Here is a 24,965-nt window from a genome sequence, read left to right as displayed (position 1 = left end):
GGCAGTGACCAGGAAAAACTGAGGTGCTTCTTTACCTCCCACATCCAATACATGTGCCTCACAGAAAACAACAAAAATAACAGGTCCACAAATTAGCTAGAATTACAACATCCATTCATCTAAGAGTGGTGGAAGGCAGGACAGTGAGTGGGATAGAAAATGGTGCAGGGAGAAAAAGTATTCAAATTAGTCCATGGGTGTTGGCAAATGCTAGTAAAGAGCTGCAGAAGAGCTTGTGGTCCTTTCAGACTTACAGGCTAAAAATCCACATACTGGGGAAGAAAAAATGGCGACCGGCAGGAAGGTAGGGAGGGAGAGAGTGTGAGAGCACAAGGAAGTGATAGAGGAGTGTGTGGATGTGTGTGGTGTGTGTGTGTATGAGCTAGGGACAGTTAGATTTTGCAGGTCTTCTAAGGGGCTGCTAAACCGGGCAGTCTTAGATGGCGGAGCCCTTCTCCCTGCTCGGACACTCCTGGGCGGCCAGCAGGGGCACAGCGACTGCACCATCTTGAGAAACAGAGCTGCTCAAGACTAGGATCCTGGCCTCAGCACCACCCAGTCTGATCTCAGACTCATACCAGGACCCTGCAACCACTGGGGACAGAGACCTGTGACCACAGCTACAGACCCATGGACACCAAAAGTCCAGAAATCCCCACTGCAGATCCGTGAGTAACAGAACCCATTCCCCTCCCCGCAGGCTCGCGGGCAGCACCATAGTAACTGATAGACCCACCCCTTGCCCGGGCCTCAGTGCTGCTACAGGAACTTTAGCCTGGAAGTGCGAGAGCACCTTGGAACTGGTCCCGCACAGTGCCGGCTATAGGTGCCCTGGCCTGGAGGCTAACATGCTAACACCAGTAACTGATCCTGCGCTCAGTGCTGGCTACAGGAGCCCTGGCCTGGGAGCTAATGTGCGAACACCAGGAATTTGTCCCGCTCCCAAGGACCCAGATTCTCTGGGCAGGAGGCAGCACCAAGCACCAGTGACTTGACTGTGTTTCTTATTACCTGCACCTGGGATCCCTGATTCCCTGTGCATTCATACTAAGAGCCAGTTACTCCAATTCTTGGTGCATGGGCACACAGGGACCCTGATTCTCAATGCGAAGTCGCGCGAAGCAACAGAGACTCTGATGCTGGATTCTTGGGGAATTCTGACTCTTGGTGCATGCTAGGGGGCTCTGATTTTCAACACACTCCGGGGGGGGGTCTCTGTTTCAGCATGGTGCAGGCAAGGTCCCTGATTCTAAGGGCGCACACGAGGCCACATTGAGCACTGGCAACACTGACTCTGAGTGATCCTGGTTCCCACCAACCCACAACAACCGCACATCTTAGTGTCAGAGCTCTTCAGTGACACTAGGGTGGTGTGAGGCTCCCACTGCACACGGCCCAGGCCCACGCAACTCGACATTTTGAGCCATCAGGAGATAATCAGAATGAAGAGACGACACAACACCCAGAGGAAAGAAAATGAGGAGTCGCCAAGAAAGGAAGTTAATGAAATTGAAGCATGCAACATGACAGAAAAAGAATTCAGAGTAATGGTTGTACAATTCATTCACCGGATGGATGAGAAAATCAACAACCTATGCAAGAATCAGGAAGAAATGAAAAGTGATATAGCTACAATCAAAAACACCATGGAAGGTTTCAACAGCAGACTAGAAGAAGCAGAGGACCGAATTAGTGATAAGGTAGAGAAACAAACTCAATCTGAACAGCAACTGGAGAAAAAAATTAAAAAGCAGGAGGAGAGCCTAAGGGAGCTTTGGGACAACATGAAACTAAGTAACATACGCATAATAGGGCTGCCAGAAGGACAAGAAGAGCAGCAAGGATTAGAAAATCTATTTGAAGAAATAATGACAGAAAACTTCCCAGATATGGGGAAGAAAAAAGTTACACAAGTACAGAGAGTCCCAAGCAAGATGAACCCCAAAAGACCCACACCAACACACGTCATAATAAGGATGGCAAATGTACAAGACAAAGAAATGCTAAAGGGAATGCTGTAAAAAGAAGAAATATAAAGGTAAGAAGGAACACAGGCACAAAATTAGAAATGACTACAAGCAAGTACCTTTCAATAATAACTTTAAATGTAAACGGACTAAATGCTCCAATCAAAAGACATCGAGTGGCTGAATGGATAAAAAGACATGACCCATATATATGCTGTCTACAAGAGACCCACCTCAGAAAAAGGGACTCACACAGACTGAAAGTGAAGGGATGGAAAATATCTTTCAGGAAAATGGAAATGAAAAAAAAAGCTAGGGTAGCAATACTTATATCTGACAAAATAGACCTCAAAGTGAAGGCCATAACAAGAGATAAGGAAGGCCACTTCATAATACTAATGGGATCAATACAACAAGAGGATATAACCCTTATAAACATATATGCACCCAATGCAGGAGCACTGAAATACATAAAAATCCTCCTGGAAAATAACAAGGGAGAGATCAATAACAACACAATCAGAGTAGGGGACTTAAACACACCACTGACATCACTGGATAAATCTTCTAGAAAAAATATCTGCAAAGAAACAGCAATCTTAAATGACTCACTAGATCAGATGGACTTAATTGACATCTTCAGAACATTTCACCCCAAAGCCATGGAATATACGTTCTTCTCAAGTGCACATGGGACATTTTCAAAAATAGACCGCATATTGGGTCACAAGCAAAGTCTCCCCAAATTCAAGAAGATTGAAATCATACCAAGCATCTTCTCAGATCACAATGGCATAATATTAGAAATAAACCACAAAAAACCAACCCCCAAATCTCAAACACTTAGAAACTGAATAGCATGTTACTAAATAATGATTGGGTTACCAGTGAGATCAAAAAAGAAATTATAAACATCCTGGAAACTAATGACAATAACAGTACAACAATCCAAAATCTATGGGACACAATGAAAGCAGTCCTGAGAGGGAAGTTTATAGCGCTACAGGCCTACCTCAAAAAACAAGAAAAAATGATAGTAAATCATTTAACTCTACAACTCAAAGAATTAGAAAGAGAACAACAAAAAAAGCCTAGAGTGAGCAGAAGAAAGGAGATAATAAAGACCAGAGCAGAAATAAATGACATAGAGACCAAAAAAAAAACCAAAAAACAATACAAAAGATCAATGAAACCAAGAGCTGGTTCTTTGAAAGGATAAACAAGATTGACGAGCCTCTAGCCAGGCTCACCAGGAAGCAAAGAGAGAGGACTCAAATAAACAAAATCAGAAATGAAAGAGGCGAAATAACAACAGACCCCACAGAAATTCAAAGAATTGTTAAAAATTACTATGAACAACTCTACTCTAACAAACTAGACAACCTGGAGGTAATAGACATATTCCTTGAAAAATACAATCTTCCAAAAATCAATCCAGAGGATTCTAAAAATCTCAACAGGCCAATAACTATGGAAGAAATTGAAGCAGTCATCAAAAAGCTCCAAGCAAACAAAAGCCCGGGTCCAGATGGCTTCACAGGGGAGTTTTACCAAACATTCAAGGAAGAACTAAAACATATCCTCCTCAGACTATTCCAGAAAATTCAAGAGGAAGGAACACTTCCCAGCTCATTTTATGAAGCCAGCATCACCCTAATACCAAAACCAGATAGAGACAACACAATGAAAGAGAATTATAGGCCAATATCCCTCATGAACATAGATGCCAAAATACTCAACAAAATTCTAGCAAATTGGATCCAGCAATACATCAGAAAGATCATACACCATGACCAAGTAGGATTTATCCCAGGGATGCAAGGATGGTACAATATCCGCAAATCAATAAATGTGATACATCACATAAACAAATTGAGAGATAAAAACCACATAGTCGTAACAATTGATGCAGAAAAAGCTTTTGACAAAATTCAACACCCTTTCTTGATAAAACCTCTCAGCAAGGTAGGAATAGAAGAATCATACCTCAACATAATAAAAGCCATATATGACAAACCCACAGCCAACATCATAATCAATGGGCAAAAATTTAAACCATTTCCCCTGAGAACAGGAACAAGACAGGGATGCCCCCTCTCACCACTCCTGCTCAACATAGTACTGGAAGTATTAGCCATTGTGATCAGACAAGAAGAAGAAATAAAAGGCATCCAAATTGGAAAAGAAGAAGTAAAACTGTCCTTATTTGCAGATGACATGATACTGTACATAGAAAACCCTAAAGACTCCATCAAAAAAGTTATGAGACTTAATAAATGAATTCAGCAATGTAGCAGGATACAAAATTAATGCCAAGAAATCTAAGGCATTTCTTTACACCAATAGTGAACTTACAGAAAGGGAGACTAAAAAAGCAATCCCATTGACCATCACACCAAAAAAAATTAAGATACCTAAAAATAAACTTAACTAAGGAGGTAAAAGACTTATATGCGAAAAAATACAGGGCACTGAGAAAAGAGATTGAGAAAGATGTAAACAGATGGAAGAACATACCATGTTCTTGGATTGGCAGAATCAACATCATCAAAATGTCCATACTACCCAAAGCAATCTATAGATTCAATGCAATCCCCATTAAATTACCAACGGCATATTTCACAGATCTAGAACGAATGTTCCAAAAATTCATCTGGAATAAAAAAAGACCTCGAATAGGTGCACAATCCTGAGAAAGAAGAACAAAGTAGGTGGGAACTCAATACCAGATATCAAACTGTATTACAAAGCCACTGTTCTTAAAACAGCTTGGCACTGGCACAAGAACAGACTTATAGATCAATGGAATAGAATAGAGAACCCAGAAATTGACCCAAAGCACTATGCTCAATTAATATTTGACAAAGGAGGCAAGAGCATACAATGGAGTCAAGACAGTCTCTTCAATAAATGGTGTTGGGAAAATTGGACAGATACATGCAAAAAAGATGAAACTAGACCACCAACTCACACCATACACAAAAATAAACTCAAAATGGATAAAAGACTTAAATGTAAGATGGGAAACCATAAAAATACTAGAGGAATCCACAGGCAGTGAAATTGCAAACATATGCCGAAGGAATTTCTTCTTTGATAATGCTCCTAGGGCAATGGAAACTAAAGAGAAAATAAACAAATGGGACTACATCAGAATAAAAAGCTTTTGCACAGCAAAGGAAACCATCAACAAAACAACAAGAAGACCCACTGCATGGGAGAACATATTTGCCAATGATATCACCGATAAGGGTTTAATGTCCAACATTTACAGGGAACTCGTGAAACTTAACAATAGGAAGATAAACAATCCAATCAAAAAATGGGCAATGGACCTAGATAGACACTTTTCGAAAGGGGACATACAGAAGGCCGAAAGACATATGAAAACATGCTCAAAGTCACTAAGTATACGAGAGATGCAAATCAAAACGACAATGCGGTATCATCTCACACCTGTCAGAATGGCTATCATCAACAAATCAACAAACAACAAGTGTTGGAGAGGATGTGAAGAAAAAGGAGCCCTTGTGCACTGCTGGTGGGAATGCAGACTGGTGCAGCCACTATGGAAGACAGTATGGAGCTACCTCAGAAGACTAAAAATGGAACTCCCATTTGACCCAGTGATCCCACTTCTAGGAATATATCCCAAGAAACCAGAAACACCAATCAGAAAGGATATATGCACCCCTATGTTCATAGCAGCACAATTCACCATAGCTAAGATTTGAAAACAGCCTAAGTGCCCATCAGCAGATGAGTGGATTAAAAAACTGTGGTACATCTACACCAAGGGTCCTTTAACTTTTTAAACAGGGGGCCAGTTCACTGTCCCTCAGACCATTGGAGGGCCAGACTATAGTTAAAAAAAAAACTATGAACAAATTCCTATGCACACTGCACATATCTTATTTTGAAGTAAAAAAAAACAAAACGGGAACAAATACAATATTTGTATTGCATGTGGTCCGTGGGCCGTAGTTTGAGGACCCCTGACACAATGGAATACTACGCTGCGGTAAAAAAGAAGGAACTCTTGTCTTTTGCAACAGCTTGGATGGAACTGGAGAGCATTATGCTAAGTGAAATAAGCCAGTCAGAGAAAGATAAATACCACATGATCTCATTCATTTGTGGAATATAGAGAACAACATAGACTGATGAACAGGGTCAGATCCAAAGACAGAGAAACAGCAATCAGACTATTAATCCCCAGTGGGAAAGTAGGGGAGGGTGGGGGTAAGGGGAAGAGATCAACCAAAGGACTTGTATGCATGCATATAAGCCAAACCAATGGACATGGACAACAGGGGGATGAGAGCATGAGTTGGGGGGGGGGGCATGGGGGTTAATGGGGGGGATGATGACACATTTGTAATTCCTTAACTAATAAAGAATTTAAAGATTAAAAAAAAATCCACATACTGGTGTCAGTTATCTGAAGATTGTACCTTCTGTGCACCAGAGACAAAAAATCCAATTCCTTAGAAGGGAAGATGCAAATGGCCCTTGCCCGAATGGGTCCTGCCTTCCTTGGTGGGGGAGATGAACAAGAAAAGAGCTGAAAAGCCTCCAAACCCACTCATCCCCTCTGGATGGCTGGTAACTCCGTGTCCTGCAGACGCCTTCAGTTTGGTAGGCGATGGATGCGGTGAAGGGAACTTCTCTGCAGAGGCTGAGCCACTCGGGGAAGACTGCAGGCAGCCACTGCTAATGTGCCACGAGGCCCCATAACATGCTGGACTGTTAAAGAGTCTAACTCTTGGGCTGCTGACAAAGACAGCAGTATCTTCACAGCTTTCTGGGATCGCCTGTCCTAAGGGTTTTGTGCTCTCTGCATCTCTTAGTTCCAAACGTTTCAAAGGGATGAAGCACACAACACATGCCCACCTCCACTTGTGGCCTCTAGGGGTGGAGTGACCCAGAATCCGGAAATCGCTTATTGTGGTTTAGTCGGTGACAGACACTTTCTCTCCTGTGCTCAGCAACTGCAGGAAGGGGCGATTAAGGTGGCTGAGAAGCCAGGGAAGGCTTTGCTCCAAGGTTTGCAAGTCTGAAGGCATCCAAGGGCAACAGGCTGCCAGTGTCGGAGAGGCCCAGCCCTGCAGAGATCTTCAACACTTCTGGCCTCTGCAGGCAGCCAGGACCCCAGTTACAAGCCAGCACCCTGCCATCCACGCAGCTGGAGGGAGCAGAGCGAAGACCCAGCCATGGCAAGGCCCAGTGTCATAGTGGTAGATTGCGTTTTGGCCCTTGAAACATGTGACGCTGGCCAACAGGAGAGGCTGGTGGGCCCGCACCAGCCCTGAGGGAGGCATCTTGACCAGGTAGCAAATGTGAACGTTGACTGAGCAATCTGGAGCTGGCCATGAAGTAACCTAGAGCCTTGAATGACATCAGTGGAGAGCATGGGGCATGAACTCCGGGAAGAACTGAGCAGGCGCAGGCGCAGGCGTGTGGTGCCCCCCAAGACTTCGGCCTGGCGGACTCATGCCTGGTCATGCAGTGCCTAGTGGACCAATTAGCTGCTTTCTACTGCGTCGTAGTCCACAAGGCCAAGGTGGCCTGCACAGGCTGCTGCCAGTGTTGAGCAATAGGCAGTGGAGCCCACTGCAGCCAAGGACTCGCAAGGACACCATTGTCGGCTGCAGCTGTGGGTGCTCGCCCAGCTCAGAAGCACTACAGCAGGCTGAGCGCAGAGTCTCATTTCGGGACCTGGAGGCTCTTGGTACCAGGCCGCCCAGGAAGCAGTTGCTCTGGCTCCTGATGCGCTGGAAGGCCGCTGCCAGCTTCTGTGTCCAGGGACTCAATGCCTCCTCCCCCACGGGCAGCTTGGGCCCTCTAGGTGAGTACTTTCTGGCAGCCAAGGCGGCCTCTTCTCGTGTAGATTCCTATGCTTGGTAAATATTTCGTGGGTAACAATTTACTGACTCAGTTTACCTTTACCTGAAATCAGGGCCTTTGCCATCCTTGATATGTTATTGGCCATTTCTACTTCTGTGAATTGCCTGTTCATATCCTCCATGTATTTCCATCTTGGAATGTTTGTTTATTTTATTTTATTTTTTTGTAAGTTTTCTCACTCTACAATGATTACCAACCTTTATCAGTTATATGTGTTACAGATTAGATCTGAGGAAAATTAAGCTTATATGCATGATTTGACCTAATTACCTACAGAGACAATCTGTTATTTTGATGCATAGGCACTCCATCTCGCTACCATAATCTCTATTCTGCTGTTTGAAATTTTAACCCTGCTATTTTGGCTTCTGTAGATGCTCGCTTGCTTGAATAATAGGGAAAATAAGTTAAATTATCTGACCTTGCAAGCTTCTCTGTCCTTTCAAGTTGCTCTGTTACTGCTTCTAGCTACTGCCATGCAAAGTGTTTGTTTGTTCTCTGAAATGTACTGTGCTCAAGGTTACAAGCTGCATGCAAAAAATAACCTATAGAGAGCTCTTTGTAAAGTCTGCACAAGGTCTGGAAAATCCCTTATTTGGGAGACAAAGGGACTGGAGTGGCTATAAAGGGAGAGCTTCTTCCATGCTGTTTCTCTCGGATTTGGGAAATTACTCCTCTGAGACTGCTAGCATAATAAAGGCTCTTAATTACTACTTATTTTGGCTTATTAAGGCATCTTATGTCAGCTCATGGATTTACAATACAACATTTGGAGGACCCAGTGAGATAAGAGATCAGTGCCTACCAGTACTCTGTCTCAGATGCCTAGGGCTGACAACTTCCCCCCCCACCCCCCACCTGGCTGCCAGGCCTGGAGAATCTCTAGAGGACGCCCACCTGAAGAAGGTCCAGGGCCCCAGAGATGCCTTTCAGGCCTCGGCAGCCGGACGGGGGATACCTGACATGTCCCTCCATCCTTTCGGAGTCATCAGAAATACCCCCGGGGGTAAGTGAATTCAATTAAACAAATTTGAGTTCACTTTCCTGCTTGCTTGCTTGTGTGACCTGTCATTTTATTACTGAGAAGAAGGACTGGACGAGGTGTACATTCTCTGGTAGATTCTCACCAAGACGTTGGTTGAGAATCTTATTCTTGGGGCGTGGGTTCAGGAAGGTCCCCCATGTCTGTCCTTGTTAGGCCCCCCGCATTTGTTTTTGTAAAGGGAGTTGAGCAGGAATCCAGTTAACTGCATAACCTCCAAGTAAATGTCTGCTGAAAAGCTGTAAATGTAGAGGGAGAGGGCTTCCACTCTCCTATTCATTGATTGGCACAGGGGGGCATCTGTGTGGATCTACGAAAGTAGATCATCCACCCCTAACCTCGTTTGTCTCAGCATATTTATTTGTTCATTGACTGGTATGTAAATGTGAGTGTGAGAGCTTGAGTAAAGTGAAAGGTACTTTATATTGTCCTGTGCCTTTGTTAACTGAGAGGTTTTGAGCCGTCTGGCTGAAAAACAAGAGTATTTGTTGATGTTTTGTCTTTTGCTTAATTTGTTTGGGGCAAGTCCTGCTTTAGGGGGAATCCCAGTTATATAGTGGGGCTGAACTGTAAAAGAAATTGCGGGATGACATTCCAGCAGCTGCTGAGAATCATTATCTTGGGAATCATCCTTCTCTTTCTTTTTAAGTATTAGCTTGCCAGAGAACTCTTAGCTAGGGAGGTTTCTGTCTGAGTAGAGACTTTAATTTACTTTTTCCTGATTTATGATTTTGTTGTGTTGGGTTAAAATTTTAAGACTTTAAGGTTGTAACCCAGTGAAATTTAAACAAAGAACCACTAGCTAGTTTATTGCATGCCTGTAAATAACAGGTTCTTATCTCCCCTTGCCCTAGACCAGTGGTAGGCAAACCATGGCTCTTGAGCCACATGCGGCTCTTTGGCCCCTTGAGTGTGGCTCTTCCACAAAATACCACGTGTGGGTGTGCACGTACAGTGCGATTGAAACTCCGTGGCCCATGTGCAGAAGTCAGTTTTCGGCCTGGGCGAGTCTATTTTGAAGAAGTGGCGTTAGAAGAAGTGGGGGGTGTTGGTCGGTCCGGCGACGGGGAGTCGCAGCGCAGGCAGGCCGGGGGATATGCAGCGTGGGGGAGGCGCACACGATTCATGCAGGAGTTGAGTGAGCCAGTCAGTCAGCAGTCTCATTGTGCAGTGGATAGTGCTAGTTGCATCCACAAATCGCGCGCAGGTGATAAAAGATAGACAAAACAAGTATACAAGTCGAATGTGGATGGGAGAGTTGGAAGGGGTCGACCTCAGCGAATGTACCTCAATCAGATCGAGGACGTTTTTGCAAAGGCCAGCTTAGGAGTACCCTAATTAAGTTAATAACAATGTACCTACCTATATAGTTTAAGTTTAAAAAATTTGGCTCTCAAAAGAAATTTCAATCATTGTACTGTTGATATTTGGCTCTGTTGACTAATGAGTTTGCCGACCACTGCCCTAGACAGAGTGAATAGTTAAATCACAGAGGGAGGGAAAGGGGAAAGGATAAAACAGAGGAGCAAAAGATTTTGGCTTTGAGCCTGGCAGAATACAATTGCTGGACATCAAAGAAAGAGAAATCCAACTAGTGTTATTATAATGATTTGTTCATGGACCCCGTTTACCCCGGTTATTCAGTTTGTGTGTTTTGTTGTTTTCAGTTATTTGCTAGGGCCCTCCTGGCGGACATACCCTGGTTCTTTCCCTCTTTGCCCACTCCTGACAGCATCTGTGATTGGATTGAGGACCTTTTCTATCAAGGCGCCCGCCAGGATTTCAGTCCACCAGAAATCTCCCTGCATACCTTTCTCCTCCTCTGTCTTCTTTCTCTGCCTGGCTAAAAGTCATTTTTCTCCACAGGTTACTCCCCAGTCCCTGAGAGGGAGGACTTCTATGGTGGTGGTCTCTGTTTTTCTCCAAAGTTCCTGTTTTTTCTCTTTCTCCTGTCAGTGGGGGTTGTTTCGCTCTGCTTCACGATGGGAAGGGGACCCAGCACGGCTAAGTCACCCTTGGAATGTATGCTGAGGCATTTCAAGGAATGTTTCTCAGATGACGTATATGGCATAAAGTTCTCAAAGGGAAGGTTAAGGACTTTATGCGAGTCAGAGTAGCCCAAATTCGGAGTGGGCTGGCTGGACACGGGGTCTTTTGATCCCAGGATTGTAAAAGTGGTTTGGAATATAGTCGCCAGAGACCCTGGGCACCAGGATAAATTTTCCTAAATAGATAAATGGTTAGACTTAGTTTAGAATCCCCCACTGTGGTTAAAGAATTGTGCTCTGCAGATTGGGGTCTGAATATTAGTTGCCAGCCCCAAGGGGAGTGCACCAAGGAGAGTCAGCCCCCAGGAAAACCCCGAAAAGGGAGGCACCAGCCCCAAGGGAAGTGCTGGAGGGGAGACCCTGTCCAAGCCCCCGGCCCTTCCCCCGACTCCAGCAGAGGCAGACCTCCCTCCACCTTATAATTGCCGCCTCCACCTTGGCCACAACTTCCCTGATCACAGAGGGAGGGAAATCCCCAGGCTCCAGCACAGGGGAACGGACTCTTGGTCTCTTTTGTTCTCACCTCCTGCCACTGAGAGCCACACCCAGGCAAGGGAAGGCAGCGTCAGAGACCCTTCACCTGAGGGATCTCTACTACCCTTAAAGGAGGCACCCCTAAAGAGGGAAATTTGGGAGAGCAACCCTTCCTAGTTTGAGAGTAACCCTTCTTAGTTTATGTCACCTTCTCCACAAGTGACCTCTATAATTGGAAGACCCCAAAGTCTCCTTTTTCTGAGAAGCCTCAAACCTTTATTGGCCTCCTAGAATTTTTCATACCCACCGACCAACCTGGGATGATTGCCTGAAACTCCCAGTCCAGGGGCGGGCAACCTTTTTGGGAGTGCGTGCCAAAACCAGCAAAATCTCTGACTCAACTTCTGCGTGCCAACCCTAATTTTTTGAGAACATGTTACACCTGCTTGATATCTCTTAAGGTGTACGTATGTGAAGAACCTTGAAGAAATAATAAAATTCATTCGAGCAACAAAAACACAATATATGATGATGAAAAATACATTTATTTTTTAATGTATACATGTACACTGATAATCCGACAGAAAACTTTATGACTCCGTTTGATATTATCAGTGGGACTTTTGCTGCTGCATCACTGATGAGAGATTTTACATCAGGTTTCTATTTTGTGACCTTCAGAGATATGCACGAGCTACTACTTTCATCAGTCAGGCTACTCCTATTATGAGACTTAACAAAATTCATCACTGAGAACAAAGATTAACAAGCATATGTAGATGAAAACATGGAGAGTAATGCTGTTGCAAAGTTTTTTAAACAGAAAAAATTTTCTGGACTGGCATTCCAAGTCCTAAATAGTTCGTTTTCGACACTTCTGTCTGGTACTCCTGTCTCTAATCGCTTTTTTTTCAATGTTTCCCAAGTCAACTCTAAGGTCAATAAATTTCTGCTTCCTAATTGAGCTACTCTGAAATTCAATCAACTGCATTTCAAAGTCAGCCATGTCTATCCATGAAAACATTTGTAAGTTTAGTTCCTCCAGTTTCATGCTGTCTGAAAACCTCATGAATTTTGCTGTCTCTTCCAGTTCTCTGAATTTCGCAAATCTTGAGAAGAACTGCTCAATAATTGACTCGATGATGTTTAAAAACAGCTTTTGAAGGCTTTGACAGTCTGTTCTCTCATCTTTTGGGAGGTCTTTGATGTGCCTCTTGAGGTTTGGGAAATATTTAAATCTCTCACCATCCACATCTCTCTTAAAGACTTCCAGTTTCTTTTCAAAAGCCTTTATGTAACCAAACATACCATCAAGTGTCTTGCCAGTTCCTTATAACTTAACATTTAAGTCATTCAAATGTTCACAAAAATTGTAAATGGAAGATTATAAGAGAGAGTTTCGCGTGCCAGCAAATGTTACAGGCATGCCATGTTTGGCACGTGTGCCAGGGGTTGCCCACCCCTGTCCTAGTCACTCTCTTCACTTCAGAGGAGAGAGACAGAATTTGGATTGAGGCTAAGAAAGCAGCCCTAGAACCCGGGGGAGGTTCACTAGAGTAGAATAGGGATCAGGTGGAGGAGATTTTCCTATCCCTCTGACCTTGATGGGACCCTAACTTGGCAGGAGGGAGGGTTTCCTTGGACATTTTTCACTGTGTTCCCCTGGAAAGCATAGAGGCAGCAGCCCAGAAGCCCACAAATTTATCAAAAGGTACTGAAGTCATTCAGGGAGCCCAGGAATTGCCCGTGGCTTTTCTGGAGCGCCTCTGTGAGGCTTACAGAGTTTACGCTCTCATTGACCCGGATGCTCCAGAAAACCCACGGGCACTCAATTTAGCCTTTGTAACCCAGTCCACTTTAGATATAAGAAAGAAGCTTCAAAAGTTAGAGGGATTCCAGCGCATGAATTGGTCTCAATTAATTGAGGTAGCCCCATAAGTATTTAACAGCAGAGACTCCCCAAGGGAAAAACAGGACAAGAGACTAGCAAGGGCAGTTGCAGCAGCTATAAAAGAAACAAACCCCCAAAGAAAAAAAAGATCAACAGCGGGGAAGTAGACCCCTGTGAAGGAAAAACCAGTGTGCCTATTGTAAAAAAGAAGGACACTGGAAGAAAGACTGCCCCGACCAACCTGACAGGGAAAGAAAAAGGCGGTCTCAGGCTCGAAGGTCCTGAATCTAGAGGAGGATTGATGGGCCAGGGCTCCATCCCACACAGCCCCCAGGAGCCCAGGGTAACATTACAGATAGGGGGCAAGCTGATTAGCTTCCTAGTAGATACTGGTGCCACCTATTCCGTCCTAACCGAGCCTATGGGACCAATAACGATCAAGAAAACTTCCATTCGGGGGCCACGGGAAAGTCAACTCTCTGCCCATGGACTTCAAAAAGGACAGTAGATCTTTGGAGAAGCACTGTAACCCATTCGTTCCTAATCATCCCAGAATGTCCCTATCCCGTATTAGGATGAGACCTCTTACGGAAGCTACAAGCCACCATCTCGTTCGAAGGGGACAAAGCCCACCTTACCATGGATCCTCCAGCCCAAGGTTCTTTTCCTACCAGAATCTTACTCACCTGCCCTCTGTCGGAGGAATATCTTTTACAGGAAGAACTGCCTCTGGAAACTCACCAGCCAGTGAGTCCTCTGTATACCTGAAAAGACTTCAGCAGCTTTTCTCCACCATATGGGCGAAGAGCAACCCTCCAGGACTGGCAAGTCACCAAACCCCGGTCGTAGTTCAGCTAATGGCCACCACCACACCGGCTCAGGTAAGACAATATCCTATGAGCCTAGAGCAGGGGTGGGCAAACTTTTTGACTCGAGGGCCACAATGGGTTCTTAAACTGGACCGGAGGGCCGGAACAAAAGCATGGATGGAGTGTTTGTGTGAACTAATATAAATTCAAAGTAAACATCATTACATAAAAGGGTAAGGTCTTTTTTTTCAATAGTTTTATTCATTTCAAACGGGCCGGATCCAGCCCACGGGCTGTAGTTTGCCCACGGCTGGCCTAGAGTCTAAGTGGGGTGTTGCTACACAGATTCACAGACTATGAGAAGCAGGAATTCTTACTCCTTGCCAGTCCCCCTGGGACACCCCCTTACTCCAGGTCCTAAAACCAAGGACAAAAGACTACTGGCCAGTGCAAGACCTAAGGGAAGTAAACAAGCGGTTGAGACCATACACCCAACAGTCCCTAACCCTTATACTCTCCTGAGCCTCCTCCCGCTGGAGTGTCTTAAACCTAAAGGAAGCCTTCTTTAGCCAATCCATTTTTGCATTTGAATGGACAGACACTGAGGCAGGATTTTCTGGACAATTAACCTGGACCCAGCTACTGCAGGGGTTCAAGAACTCCCCCAACTTAGTTGATGAAGCATTAAGCTCAGATCTGCTCCCCTTTTGGCATACAAACCCCAAGTGTACCTTACTACAGTATGTAGATGACCTCCTCCTTGCTACAGACACTGAAGTTGAGTGTAAAAAGGCCACTAAAAGTCTCCTGGACACATTACAAACTCTGGGATATAGAGTATTGGCCAAGAAGGCCCAACTCTGCACCCCCAAAGTTACATACCTGGGGTACAACATCTGTCAAGGCAAGCAGACTCTTCCTCTCAGTCTGATTGAGGCAATCCTATGAATCCCCACCTACAAGACTAAGAGACAGCTACGAGAGTTCCTAGTGGCAGTTGGATACTACTGCCTATGGATCCAGGGTCTGCAGAGATTGCTAAGCCTTTATACTCCAGCATGGGGGAACACAGCCATTGGAGTGGTCTGAAACAGAGCAGCAAGCCTTTGAAAAATTAAAAACTGCCCTAACATCAGGTCCTGCTTTAGCACTGCCAGATGTAACCAAGCCCTTCTACCTCTACGTATTGAGACAAGGGGCATAACAAAAGGGGTCCTCGCCCAAACTCTTGGGCCTTGGAAAAGACCAGTAGCCTACCTGTCCAAGAGACTCGACTCTGTTGCATTCGGTTGGCCTGCTTGCCTCTGGGTGGTAGCAGCCACAGCTATACTTGTCAAAGAAGCAGACAAGTTAATCCTAGGGCAGGAACTAATCCTAACCACCACACATGTGGTTGAGGCTTTACTCCAAAGCATGCTGGAGCGCTGGATGCCAAATGCTTGAGTCACCCAGTTTCAGGCTCTTCTACTCAACCAGCCCCGCATCAGGTTCCACAAGACTCTTGCCATCAACCCTGCCAGCCTCCTCCTGAATGATGACCCTGAAGAACCTCTACATGACTGTTTGGAGGTTGTCGACTTGGTACAGACAGCCTGCCAGACCTCACTGACACCCCACTGGCATCGCTGGATGAGGTATTGTACACGGACCAGAGCAGTTTTGTCCAGGAAGGAATCATGTATGCGGGGGCAGCAGTAGCTACCTTAGACCGAACCTTCTGGTCTCAGGCACTCACTCGCAGGACGTCTGCCGGGGTTCTTGTCCCAGCATCAAGAAGGGTTCAGGAATCTGGAGAAGGCTGAGCGTAGATGACATAGAAATCCAGAGACTAATAAAGAGTCCAGAGACGAGATATAATTTTGAAAGGCATTGGGGGTCAGAGGACCTTCAGCTAAAGGAACTGAAGACTCCCTCCTTGTCTTGGACCCTTGCTTTTATTAACACAATTTGTCCTAAGGCAAGGTGGAGATAATACACTTAAAAGGGTAGGGTTTCAAAGGGTACAGAAGCATTGTCAGAATGGGGGAATTAGCCTACGGCTGTTCAGGTGTTTGGCCAGTAGGAGGCAATAACATGTAGATTAAGATGCCCTTTAACTGTCTGGCAGCCACAATCAATTTAATGTATCCTATTCAGGTTTGGGGAAATGCCTTTAGCCATTCCCAACAGGTGACGACATGTGTGACTCAACCCTGTTGAGTCCCCAAGTCTCATCAACCTTTTGATGAAACTCTTGAAATTATGACATGCTGGAATTGCTTCTGGGCAGATGTTGGCCCAGAAGGCCAAGTTAATTGCCCTTATTCAGGCTCTCCAGTGCTCAAAATAAAAATCAGTAATGATTTATACTGATAGCAGGCACGCGTTTGCAACAGTTCACATACACAGTGCTATTTACAAGGAAAGGGGACTCTTAACTTCAGCCCAAAGGACATCAAAAATAAGAAAGAGATCCTAGCTCTATGAGAAACCATCTGGCTACCCAAGGTGGTGGCATTGGTCTACTGTAAGGGGCATCGGAAAGGGGACTCCATAGAAGCAAGAGGGAACTGGGCCGCAGATGAAGCAGCCTGGGAGGCTGCCCTAAAACCAGTGGTGCCCTTACAGATTCTGGTGACTCTCTCAGACCCTGACTTACCCACCTCACCAGCCTACATGGAGAAGGAGGAGAAACTAGCCACACAGAGGCAGGCCTCCAGGAGTCCGGAAGGATGGTGGACTTTATCGGATGGCTGACTTTTGGTTCCTGAGGCTCTAGGTCAGACAATAGTTAATCAGTTACACCAGTCTACCCACGTAGGCCATACCAAGCTTCCTGAACTTTTAAGGGATAGATACTATATACCCATCCTAGATAGTATAATAGACAGCATTGTTTCCCGATGCATCAGTTGCACTCAAGTGAATGCCAAACAGGGTAAAAAAAACCACAAAAAAACAACGCAGGAATCGGGGCTCAGGGAAAGTCCCCGGGGGAAACACTGGGAAGTAGACTTCACAGAAGTCAGGCCCACGGTGGCAGGGTATAAATATCTCTTAGTTTTCATAGACACCTTCTCAGGATGGGTTGAAGCTTACCTGACTAGGACAGAAACTGCCACCATTGTAGCTAAAAAGTTACTCCAGGAAATAGTCCCCAGGTTTGGCTTACCTATAACTCTAAGATTGGACAATGGACCTGCTTTTATAGCCAAAATTTCACAGGACATAGCAAATACATTAAATATTAATTGGAAAATACATTGCGCCTGTCAGCCCCAGAGCTCTGAGCAGGTAGAGCACATGAATAGGACCTTAAAAGAGGTCCTCATCAAATTTACCTCAGAAACCAGTGAAAAGTTGGCCACCCTACTCTTCTTTGCCTTTGCCCTACTCAGGGCAAGGTGCACCCCATACCAAGTGGGGTTCTCCCCATATGAAACTATGTTTAGGAGACCCCCTCAAATACTCCCAGGACTTAGGGAAGAAATAAAAGCTGAAATCCATAATCAATCTTTACTCAAGTCCTTACAGGCTTTGTAGTCCACCCAAAAAGCAGTCCAGAAGCACTTCCGAGATGCTCTACCTGTACCAACTTCTGATCCAATCCATCCTTTCCAACCTGGTTACTCTGTTTGGGTAAAGAAATTCACCACCCAGGGACTGACTCTCACCTGGAAAGGACCACACACCGGCATCCTAACCACCCCCACGGCAGTCAAGGTTGACGGGATCCCAATGTGGCTTCATCACACCCGACTTAAGGCAGCACAAGCAAAATAGAGAGTCCAGGACTCCTCGGACCCTCTAAAGATAAAACTCTCACATGTGTTATGCTTTTAATTCTCTTTAGAGAACTGGCAGAAGGAAAAAATAATTTTCTACCTGAATGGGTTTACAATCCCCATAAGCTGACTCAGAAGTGGGTTTGGGAATTCAGGAATGGAATCACTGGGGAAATTCTTACTAACGTATCTGAACCAGACTGGGGAGGTATATTTCTCACTACAGATCTGTGTACCCTATTCAAAGATAGCCAATCCTTTCCATACTCAGTACCAGAGGGGATCTGATTCCTGCCAGAGGCCAGCCAGGGGGAACACTTCCTAATGAATCTGGTTACAGTAAAGGGTGTGGAAGCACCCCCAGGCAAAAACCTTACAAAATTTAGGCATATATATATTTATTAGGGGTCCGGAAAGGTCAGTTACCAATGTCTCAGAGCAGATGAATATTTTTGCCCCCATTGTGGTTGTGAAACCATCTCCACCACACCTTCCTCATGCTCAGTAGGGAATTGCAACCCCATAGAATTTAAGGTCAAAAATAGCCAGGACCATTCCTGGAACATGGGAAGAACATGGGGAGTAAGATTATATGTAACAAGTAAAGATCCAGGTACCCTCCTAACTATCCAAGGAAAAGCATACTCTCTGCCCCAGAGGCCCAGAGGCCCTCTCGCAGAGCTAGCTTTACCTATCCCAGTTGGTCCTGCTCCAACCAAATCACCCCAAGTCTCACCTCTTCCAACCCACCCTCCGGCCTTCCCTTCCCTACCACCTGTCTCTACTTCTCCCCGAGAACCTTCTCTTTTCACTATGCTCGCAGCCGTGCATCGGTTTATAAATGCTTCACAACCTGAACTGGGAGCCGATTGCTGGCTGTGCTTGAACTCCAAACGCCCGTATTATATGGGTAGAGGAGTCTCTGAACTTCCCCATCTTGGCACAGACCCTAAGAAATGCCACTGGGGACAGCCGAGATGAACTCTGGGGGACATCCAAGGGAAAGGCACCTGTTTAGTATCCACCACTTACAACCTTTAGCTTCCCCTTTCTCGGACCTCTGCAACTTCACCCTTCTGGTGAACAGCAGCACCGAGGCCTTCTATCAGGCACCAAATCATACTTGGTTGGCCCGCATAGATGGCCTCACCCGCTGTGCTTCCTCCCTCGGCTCGGGAAGGCTTCAAAACCCCTGCTCTGCATTTTTGTACATGTTCTTCCCCAGGTATTCCTGTACAACGGGAATGAGGGCAGAATCCTGATCTTTCCTTGCAATCCTTATCATGACGGAAGAGGGCTCCAATCTTGGTCCCTATATTAATCGGGCTGGGGATTGCAGGCTCGGCAGCAATAGGGACTTCCGCCCTAGTGAAAGGGGACATTAATGTAGCAGAGCTCACCAGACAAGTGGACGCTGACCTTAGCCACCTTGAAAGCTCCATTTCCCAACTAAACGAACGGGTCGATTCCCTAGCTGAAATTGTTCTCCAAAATAGACGAGGGTTAGATCACCTCTGTGTAGCATTAGGGGGAAACTGCTATTTCTATAGCAATAACACAGGGGTCATACAAGAAAGCCTATCTCTAGTCAGAAAAAAATATAGAATACATGGAAAAGAAATCAGAACAATCTCAGAATTGGTTTCAAAAATTATTCAATTGGTCTCCCTGGCTAACTACCCTCTTCTCTTCCACCATAGGACCTTTACCCTTATTACTCCTTGCCCTCATTCTGGGCTCCCATCTTATAAACTGGTTTACTAACTTCATTCAACAAAGAATTCTGTCAAGCTCATGGTCCTCAGGGGTCGGTATAACCCCCTCCCCAACAATGACTCACAAGAGTCAATGATTTGACTCATGACTATAAAACCAGTGGGAAATGATGCATAGGCACTCCATCTTGCTACCATAATCTCTATTCTGCTGTTTGAAATTTTAACCCTGCTATTTTGACTTCTGTAAATGCTTGCTTGCTTGAATAACAGAGAAAATAAGTCCAACTATCTGACCTTGCAAGCTGCTCTGATACCGCGTCTGGCTACTGCCATGCAAGGTGTTTGTTTGTTCTCTGAAATGTACTGTGCTCAAGGTTACAAGCTGCCTGTGAAAAATAACCTAGAGAGAGCTCTTTGTAAAGTCTCCACAAGGTCAGGAAAAACCCTTATTTGGGAGACTGAGGGGGGTATAAAGGGAGAGCTTCTTCCATGCTGTTTTGCTCAGATTTGGGAGACCTCTAGCATAATAAAGGCACCTAATTACTACTTAATTTGGCTTATTAAGGAGTGTTATGTGAGCTCATTGATTTACAATACAATTTCTGCTTTTAAAAAAAATGATTTCAAATATCTAGAAGAGTTCTATGGAAATTCAGTGATAAATGTGCCCTGTAATTCCCCCAGAAATAAAGTTTTTATTTGTTTCTAAAATGAATTCATGCCTTAGGCTGGACAATATTTGCTATGAGACTCTGATGATGGTCTTCTTGACCAATAAAGTCCGGAATGATTTTCTCACCTGGACCCCTGCAATCCTGGTGTGTATGTTTTAGGACAGCCTGGAGAATCCTTGTGACTTGATTTTCCTATTTCCATAAAATTTTCATGATTTTTATATTCTTTGCATTGCTATTGATAATGATCACAGTGTGCCTAGATTGCAAAGAAAGAGATGATTGTATTTTTTATTTTTTGTCATGATGAAGGTTGTAATGCTTTTATATAAGGTTAATGGGAGGGATGGACCAACAGACTTCTGAGGACAGTAAGAACTAATGAGACATGCTGATCTAGTATGAGTTATATAATAATCATTGAAATAATAATCATTTCAAACTGCCTTCAACAAACACATTGAATTGTTCATCATGTCTGTAAGTAGCTAAGTTATTCTGTGCCTTGTTTTACAAGAAGTGGGCATATATATGTACAGACATATTTGGAGAGAATGAAAATTCAATAAGTTCCTTTAGATCATGGGTTCTACATTATCAAACCTACAATTGGAACCATATACCCATTATCAAAGACTAAAAGGAGAGTGAAAATAACCAGGTGAAGCTTTTTAGGGGGCTGAGAGGTAAAAAGAATTAGCTACTGAAACCAAAGTCTTTCATATATAGCTCAGTGTACAATAGGAAGCAATTAGCTGTGTTATATTTTTCAATCCACATAAGTTTTTTTTTAAATATATTTTATTGATTTTTTACAGAGAGGAAGGGAGAGAGATAGAGAGCTAGAAACATAGATGAGAGAGAAACATCGATCAGCTGCCTCCTGCACATCTACTACTGGGGATGTGCCCGCAACCCAGGTACATGCCCTTGACCGGAATTGAACCTGGGACCCTTCAGTCCCCAGGCCGCCGCTCTATCCACTGAGCCAAACCGGCTTCGGCACCACATAAGTTTTGATGATAAATTAACTTAAACTGAATGAAAGCAAATGACTTCCATGTCTGTAGGTAAGAAGTGATGCTGAGGCTGGATGTACAGTAAAACAAAGGAGCATTGGTGGTATCCCAAAACGAAATAAAAGGATGAATCATTTTGCACAATTCTAACTTTTGATTAGCAAAAGATAAAACTACAGAATTTTGCACCAAAATAATATTAAAATATTCTGAATATTTGCAAAATAATATTAATATGGGAATAGACTACTTAATGTTCTTGAGTTCATGTGTAATGTTTGAAACTTAGTTAAGCTAATGTTTTGGTATAACTTTGCAATTAGAATAACAGATTTAAAAATATATTCATATGGCTTTATTTTTGGTTTACTTTTCATAAATTTTTATGTTTGGCATGACATATTTATAACTGTTAACCAGGTAGTCACTTGAAAACAAATTTGGATCTAAGAAGCTAAATTGTGAGAAGTAAGGTCATCACAGGAGACAGTGATCCTTACATCGCAACTTGTTGCTAGAATAAAGTGGAGGATTCCCATCTACGAGGCATATCAGCTTCAGGCCTCTGAAACAACTACTCCCGTTTTTTCTTCTTTCCTGGTTTAGCAAACTTCTGGTAACACAACAGAACACATTTTGTGATGACAAATGTAGCAGTTGCCACACAGGCCAGCAGGAACCCAATCACATCCAAAGAGTGGTACTGGACCCAGGTGAGGTCAAGGGCGGCTGGCCGCAGGTGTTTGGCTCCTTTGTGGCGCATGACAAACTCGATCCAGAAGACCGCTCGATCTAGAGGCTTCACTGGTTGGTCATGATGAATTCTTGATAATTTCATAGCATTCTCCTTATATCTAAAGGAGAAACACAAAGATATCAACATTGAAAGAAAGTTAATTTACTTACTAATAAGCCAATCATTCCCATCCAAAGTTGTGTTTTTTAATTAAAAAATATTTTATTGCCAGGCCAGCATGGCTAATTGATGGAGCCTACACCCATGAACGGGGAGATCACTATTGGATTCTGTGTCAGGGCACATGCCCAGGTTGCTGGCTCGATTCCCAGTGTGGGATGTGCAGGAGGCAGTCGATCAATGATTCTCTCTCAATATTGATGTTTCTATCTCTCTCTCCCTCTCCCTTCCCTTCTGAAATCAGTAAAAATATATTTAAACAATATACATGAAAACGTATATCATATGATTCTGTTATTATGAAATATCCAGAAGGACTAATCTATAGAGACAGAAAGTTGATCAATAGTTTTTTGGGTGAGGGAGCTGGGAAGTGCCTTCTAAGGCATAAGGTATGTCTTTTTGGGATGACAAAAATGCCCTAAGTTTATATTGTGATAGTTTCATAGCTTTGCAAGCATACTATGTATATTTGAATTATATAATTTTAATTATGAATTTTATGGTATGTAAATACTATTTCATAAAATCTATTTAAATGATTATAATAAAATAAATTTTTGAATGTAAAGATATTTATAGCTTCAGAATTTTAGATATTGAATTTATTTAAGTAAAGAATTTATGCTTTTCTAGCTTATCACTCTTCCTTTTATGTATTTTATCATATTTTAAAAATGTGTCCTTATAATTATTACATAACTTTTATTATAGGAGGAGAAAATTGTTGCACTCGATGCTCCCCATTAAATACATGGGGTTAAAATGCAACTTTGAAGTAAATGTGTGGTTGAAAATACAAGTAGATTAAGATGGGTTAACTCATGTTAATAATGTCAAAATTAGCCTCTTAAAAATGGGATGAAACTAAGATACACTATTGACAAAATAATCTATGTATAAATACTATCTATGAAAAATATGTGATACTTACGAAGGGTCATTAATGACAGTCTTCAATGCATTGAGCAAATCTGTACTTGAAATAGTGTTGAAGTCCAATCTGACAGCTGCTCCCTTGGTCTTCATGTGAACAATGTTCTCAGGTTGATCCGCAAACATAGGAAGGCCCACCATAGGGATCCCATGGTAGATCGCCTCATAGATGCCATTGGTTCCACCATGAGTTATAAAGGCTTTGGCTTTTGAATGACCTAGGATTGAGTGAATTTCAGCAAATTTTGTATTATAAATCTTGGAATAAAATGAGAGTTGGGCAATAAAGTCACAGAGACGATATATTTAGCAACAGATGGTCTACACTTCAGACTGTATTAAAATGTCTTCAGAACTCTTAGGAAGAGGCACCTAAGTCTCTCCAGCAGAAGGCTTACATAGAAGATTAGTGTGTTTCTTTTGACTTGAAATGAATACAAGTTGCCAGTGGGCAAATAGAAAGAAAATATTCTGGATTTAAAAAGTGTATATAAAAAAAGTGCTGCATGTTGAAATATATTCTCTTAATAAATTAGTGAAATCACAGAGTGTGATATGTAGATGTCAAGGCAGTAGACAATGGGATGTAGGCAGTGGCACAGGAATCAGAGGAAGGAAAGGCTACACATTATAATGAAATATGTTATTATGCCCTAGCTGGTTTGACTCAGTGGATAGAGCGTCAGCCTGCGGACTGAAGGGTCCCGGGTTTGATTTCGGTCAAGGGCACATGCTTGGGTTGTGGTCTTGATACCCAGAGGGATTATGCAGGAGGCAGCCAATCAATGATTCTCTCTTATCATTGATGTTTCTATCTCTCTTTCCCTCTCCCTTCCTCTCTGAATTAAACAAACAAACAAAAGGAAGAACTGGGAAGCAGTTAGCTGCTCTTAAAAAAAAAAGAAATATGTTATTACTTCAGAAAGAGATATTAAATTTATTCCCAAATGGAAAACGGAGAGTCACTGGCAATAAAAGAGGAGCTGATATTTTTCAGGGACACCTGTACACCCTTACCGTGGATTAAATGATTGGTGTAAGGAGAGAATTAGGAGGCAGAGTGACAATCTGGAAAGTGTTGAGATATTCTCTCTGAGAGGAATTACATATGAAATAAAGATCTTTTGTTTGTGGCCATAAGTAACATGGCTGTGTAACATAAGATGCCAATTTATAGCTTATCCTTTTCCCCTAGGACTGGGAAAGAAATATTGGGAAGTTCATTTTTATTTTTGAAGTTTTCAGGAAGAAATGTCCAATACATTTCTATCCTAGTGAACTGTTTATCAATCTGGTTGACTTGATTCTGATTTCAGGGTTTTCCAGAACCTTACCAAGAAGGTCATTCTGGGGGATCCATTTATAGAGCCGGGTGTTTGGCCCTAAGGTATCTGGTTTTTTGCCATCATATCTCCATATAACCTGTTAGGGTAAAGAAGGGAATGTACTTCTTGAGTCAAACTGCAGAGTTATATCATGTTAGAATTCTAAATAGTTTAAGAGACATCTAGTTAAACCCCTGACATATTATAGGTTAAGGGAATGAGGACAAGACATTCTGATAATGAGAATCAATAAAATACTGATGTAAGAGGTGTACATACTTATATTGTGTGTTACTTATTTTTATATTCAGTCAGGTATGAGTGCAATCATGGTTTTTCACACTTTAGGGTTAGACAAATGAGATTATCAATGGCCAATTCAAGCATATAAAATTTTTTAAGTAGTCATATAATTTTAGTGCAAAACCCACAAATTAATGGTCTATGCATTTATTTTAATTATTTATTATTCTAT

General features: G+C 43.3%; 1 protein-coding gene across 1 annotated transcript in view; it reads right to left on the bottom strand.

Annotated features, from left to right (window-relative positions):
• Positions 1–24,965, bottom strand: part of LOC132218402 (UDP-glucuronosyltransferase 2B31-like) — a 60,907-nt gene that overhangs the window by 18,668 nt on the left and 17,274 nt on the right. The window contains exons 4-6 of the mRNA XM_059669579.1: positions 24,500–24,587; positions 23,164–23,383; positions 21,862–22,167 (exon numbers count right to left, since the gene is read on the bottom strand). Of these exons, the coding sequence (XP_059525562.1) occupies positions 21,888–22,167; positions 23,164–23,383; positions 24,500–24,587 (588 nt within the window). The 3' untranslated portion in view covers positions 21,862–21,887. The remainder of the gene's footprint in view (positions 1–21,861; positions 22,168–23,163; positions 23,384–24,499; positions 24,588–24,965) is intronic.

The sequence above is a fragment of the Myotis daubentonii genome, chromosome 1, assembly GCF_963259705.1.
Source record: "Myotis daubentonii chromosome 1, mMyoDau2.1, whole genome shotgun sequence".
In the NCBI taxonomy this organism is placed as follows: Eukaryota; Metazoa; Chordata; class Mammalia; order Chiroptera; family Vespertilionidae; genus Myotis; species Myotis daubentonii.
Note: the sequence above shows the minus strand (reverse complement) of the source record. Positions and strands in the feature narration are given on the sequence as shown.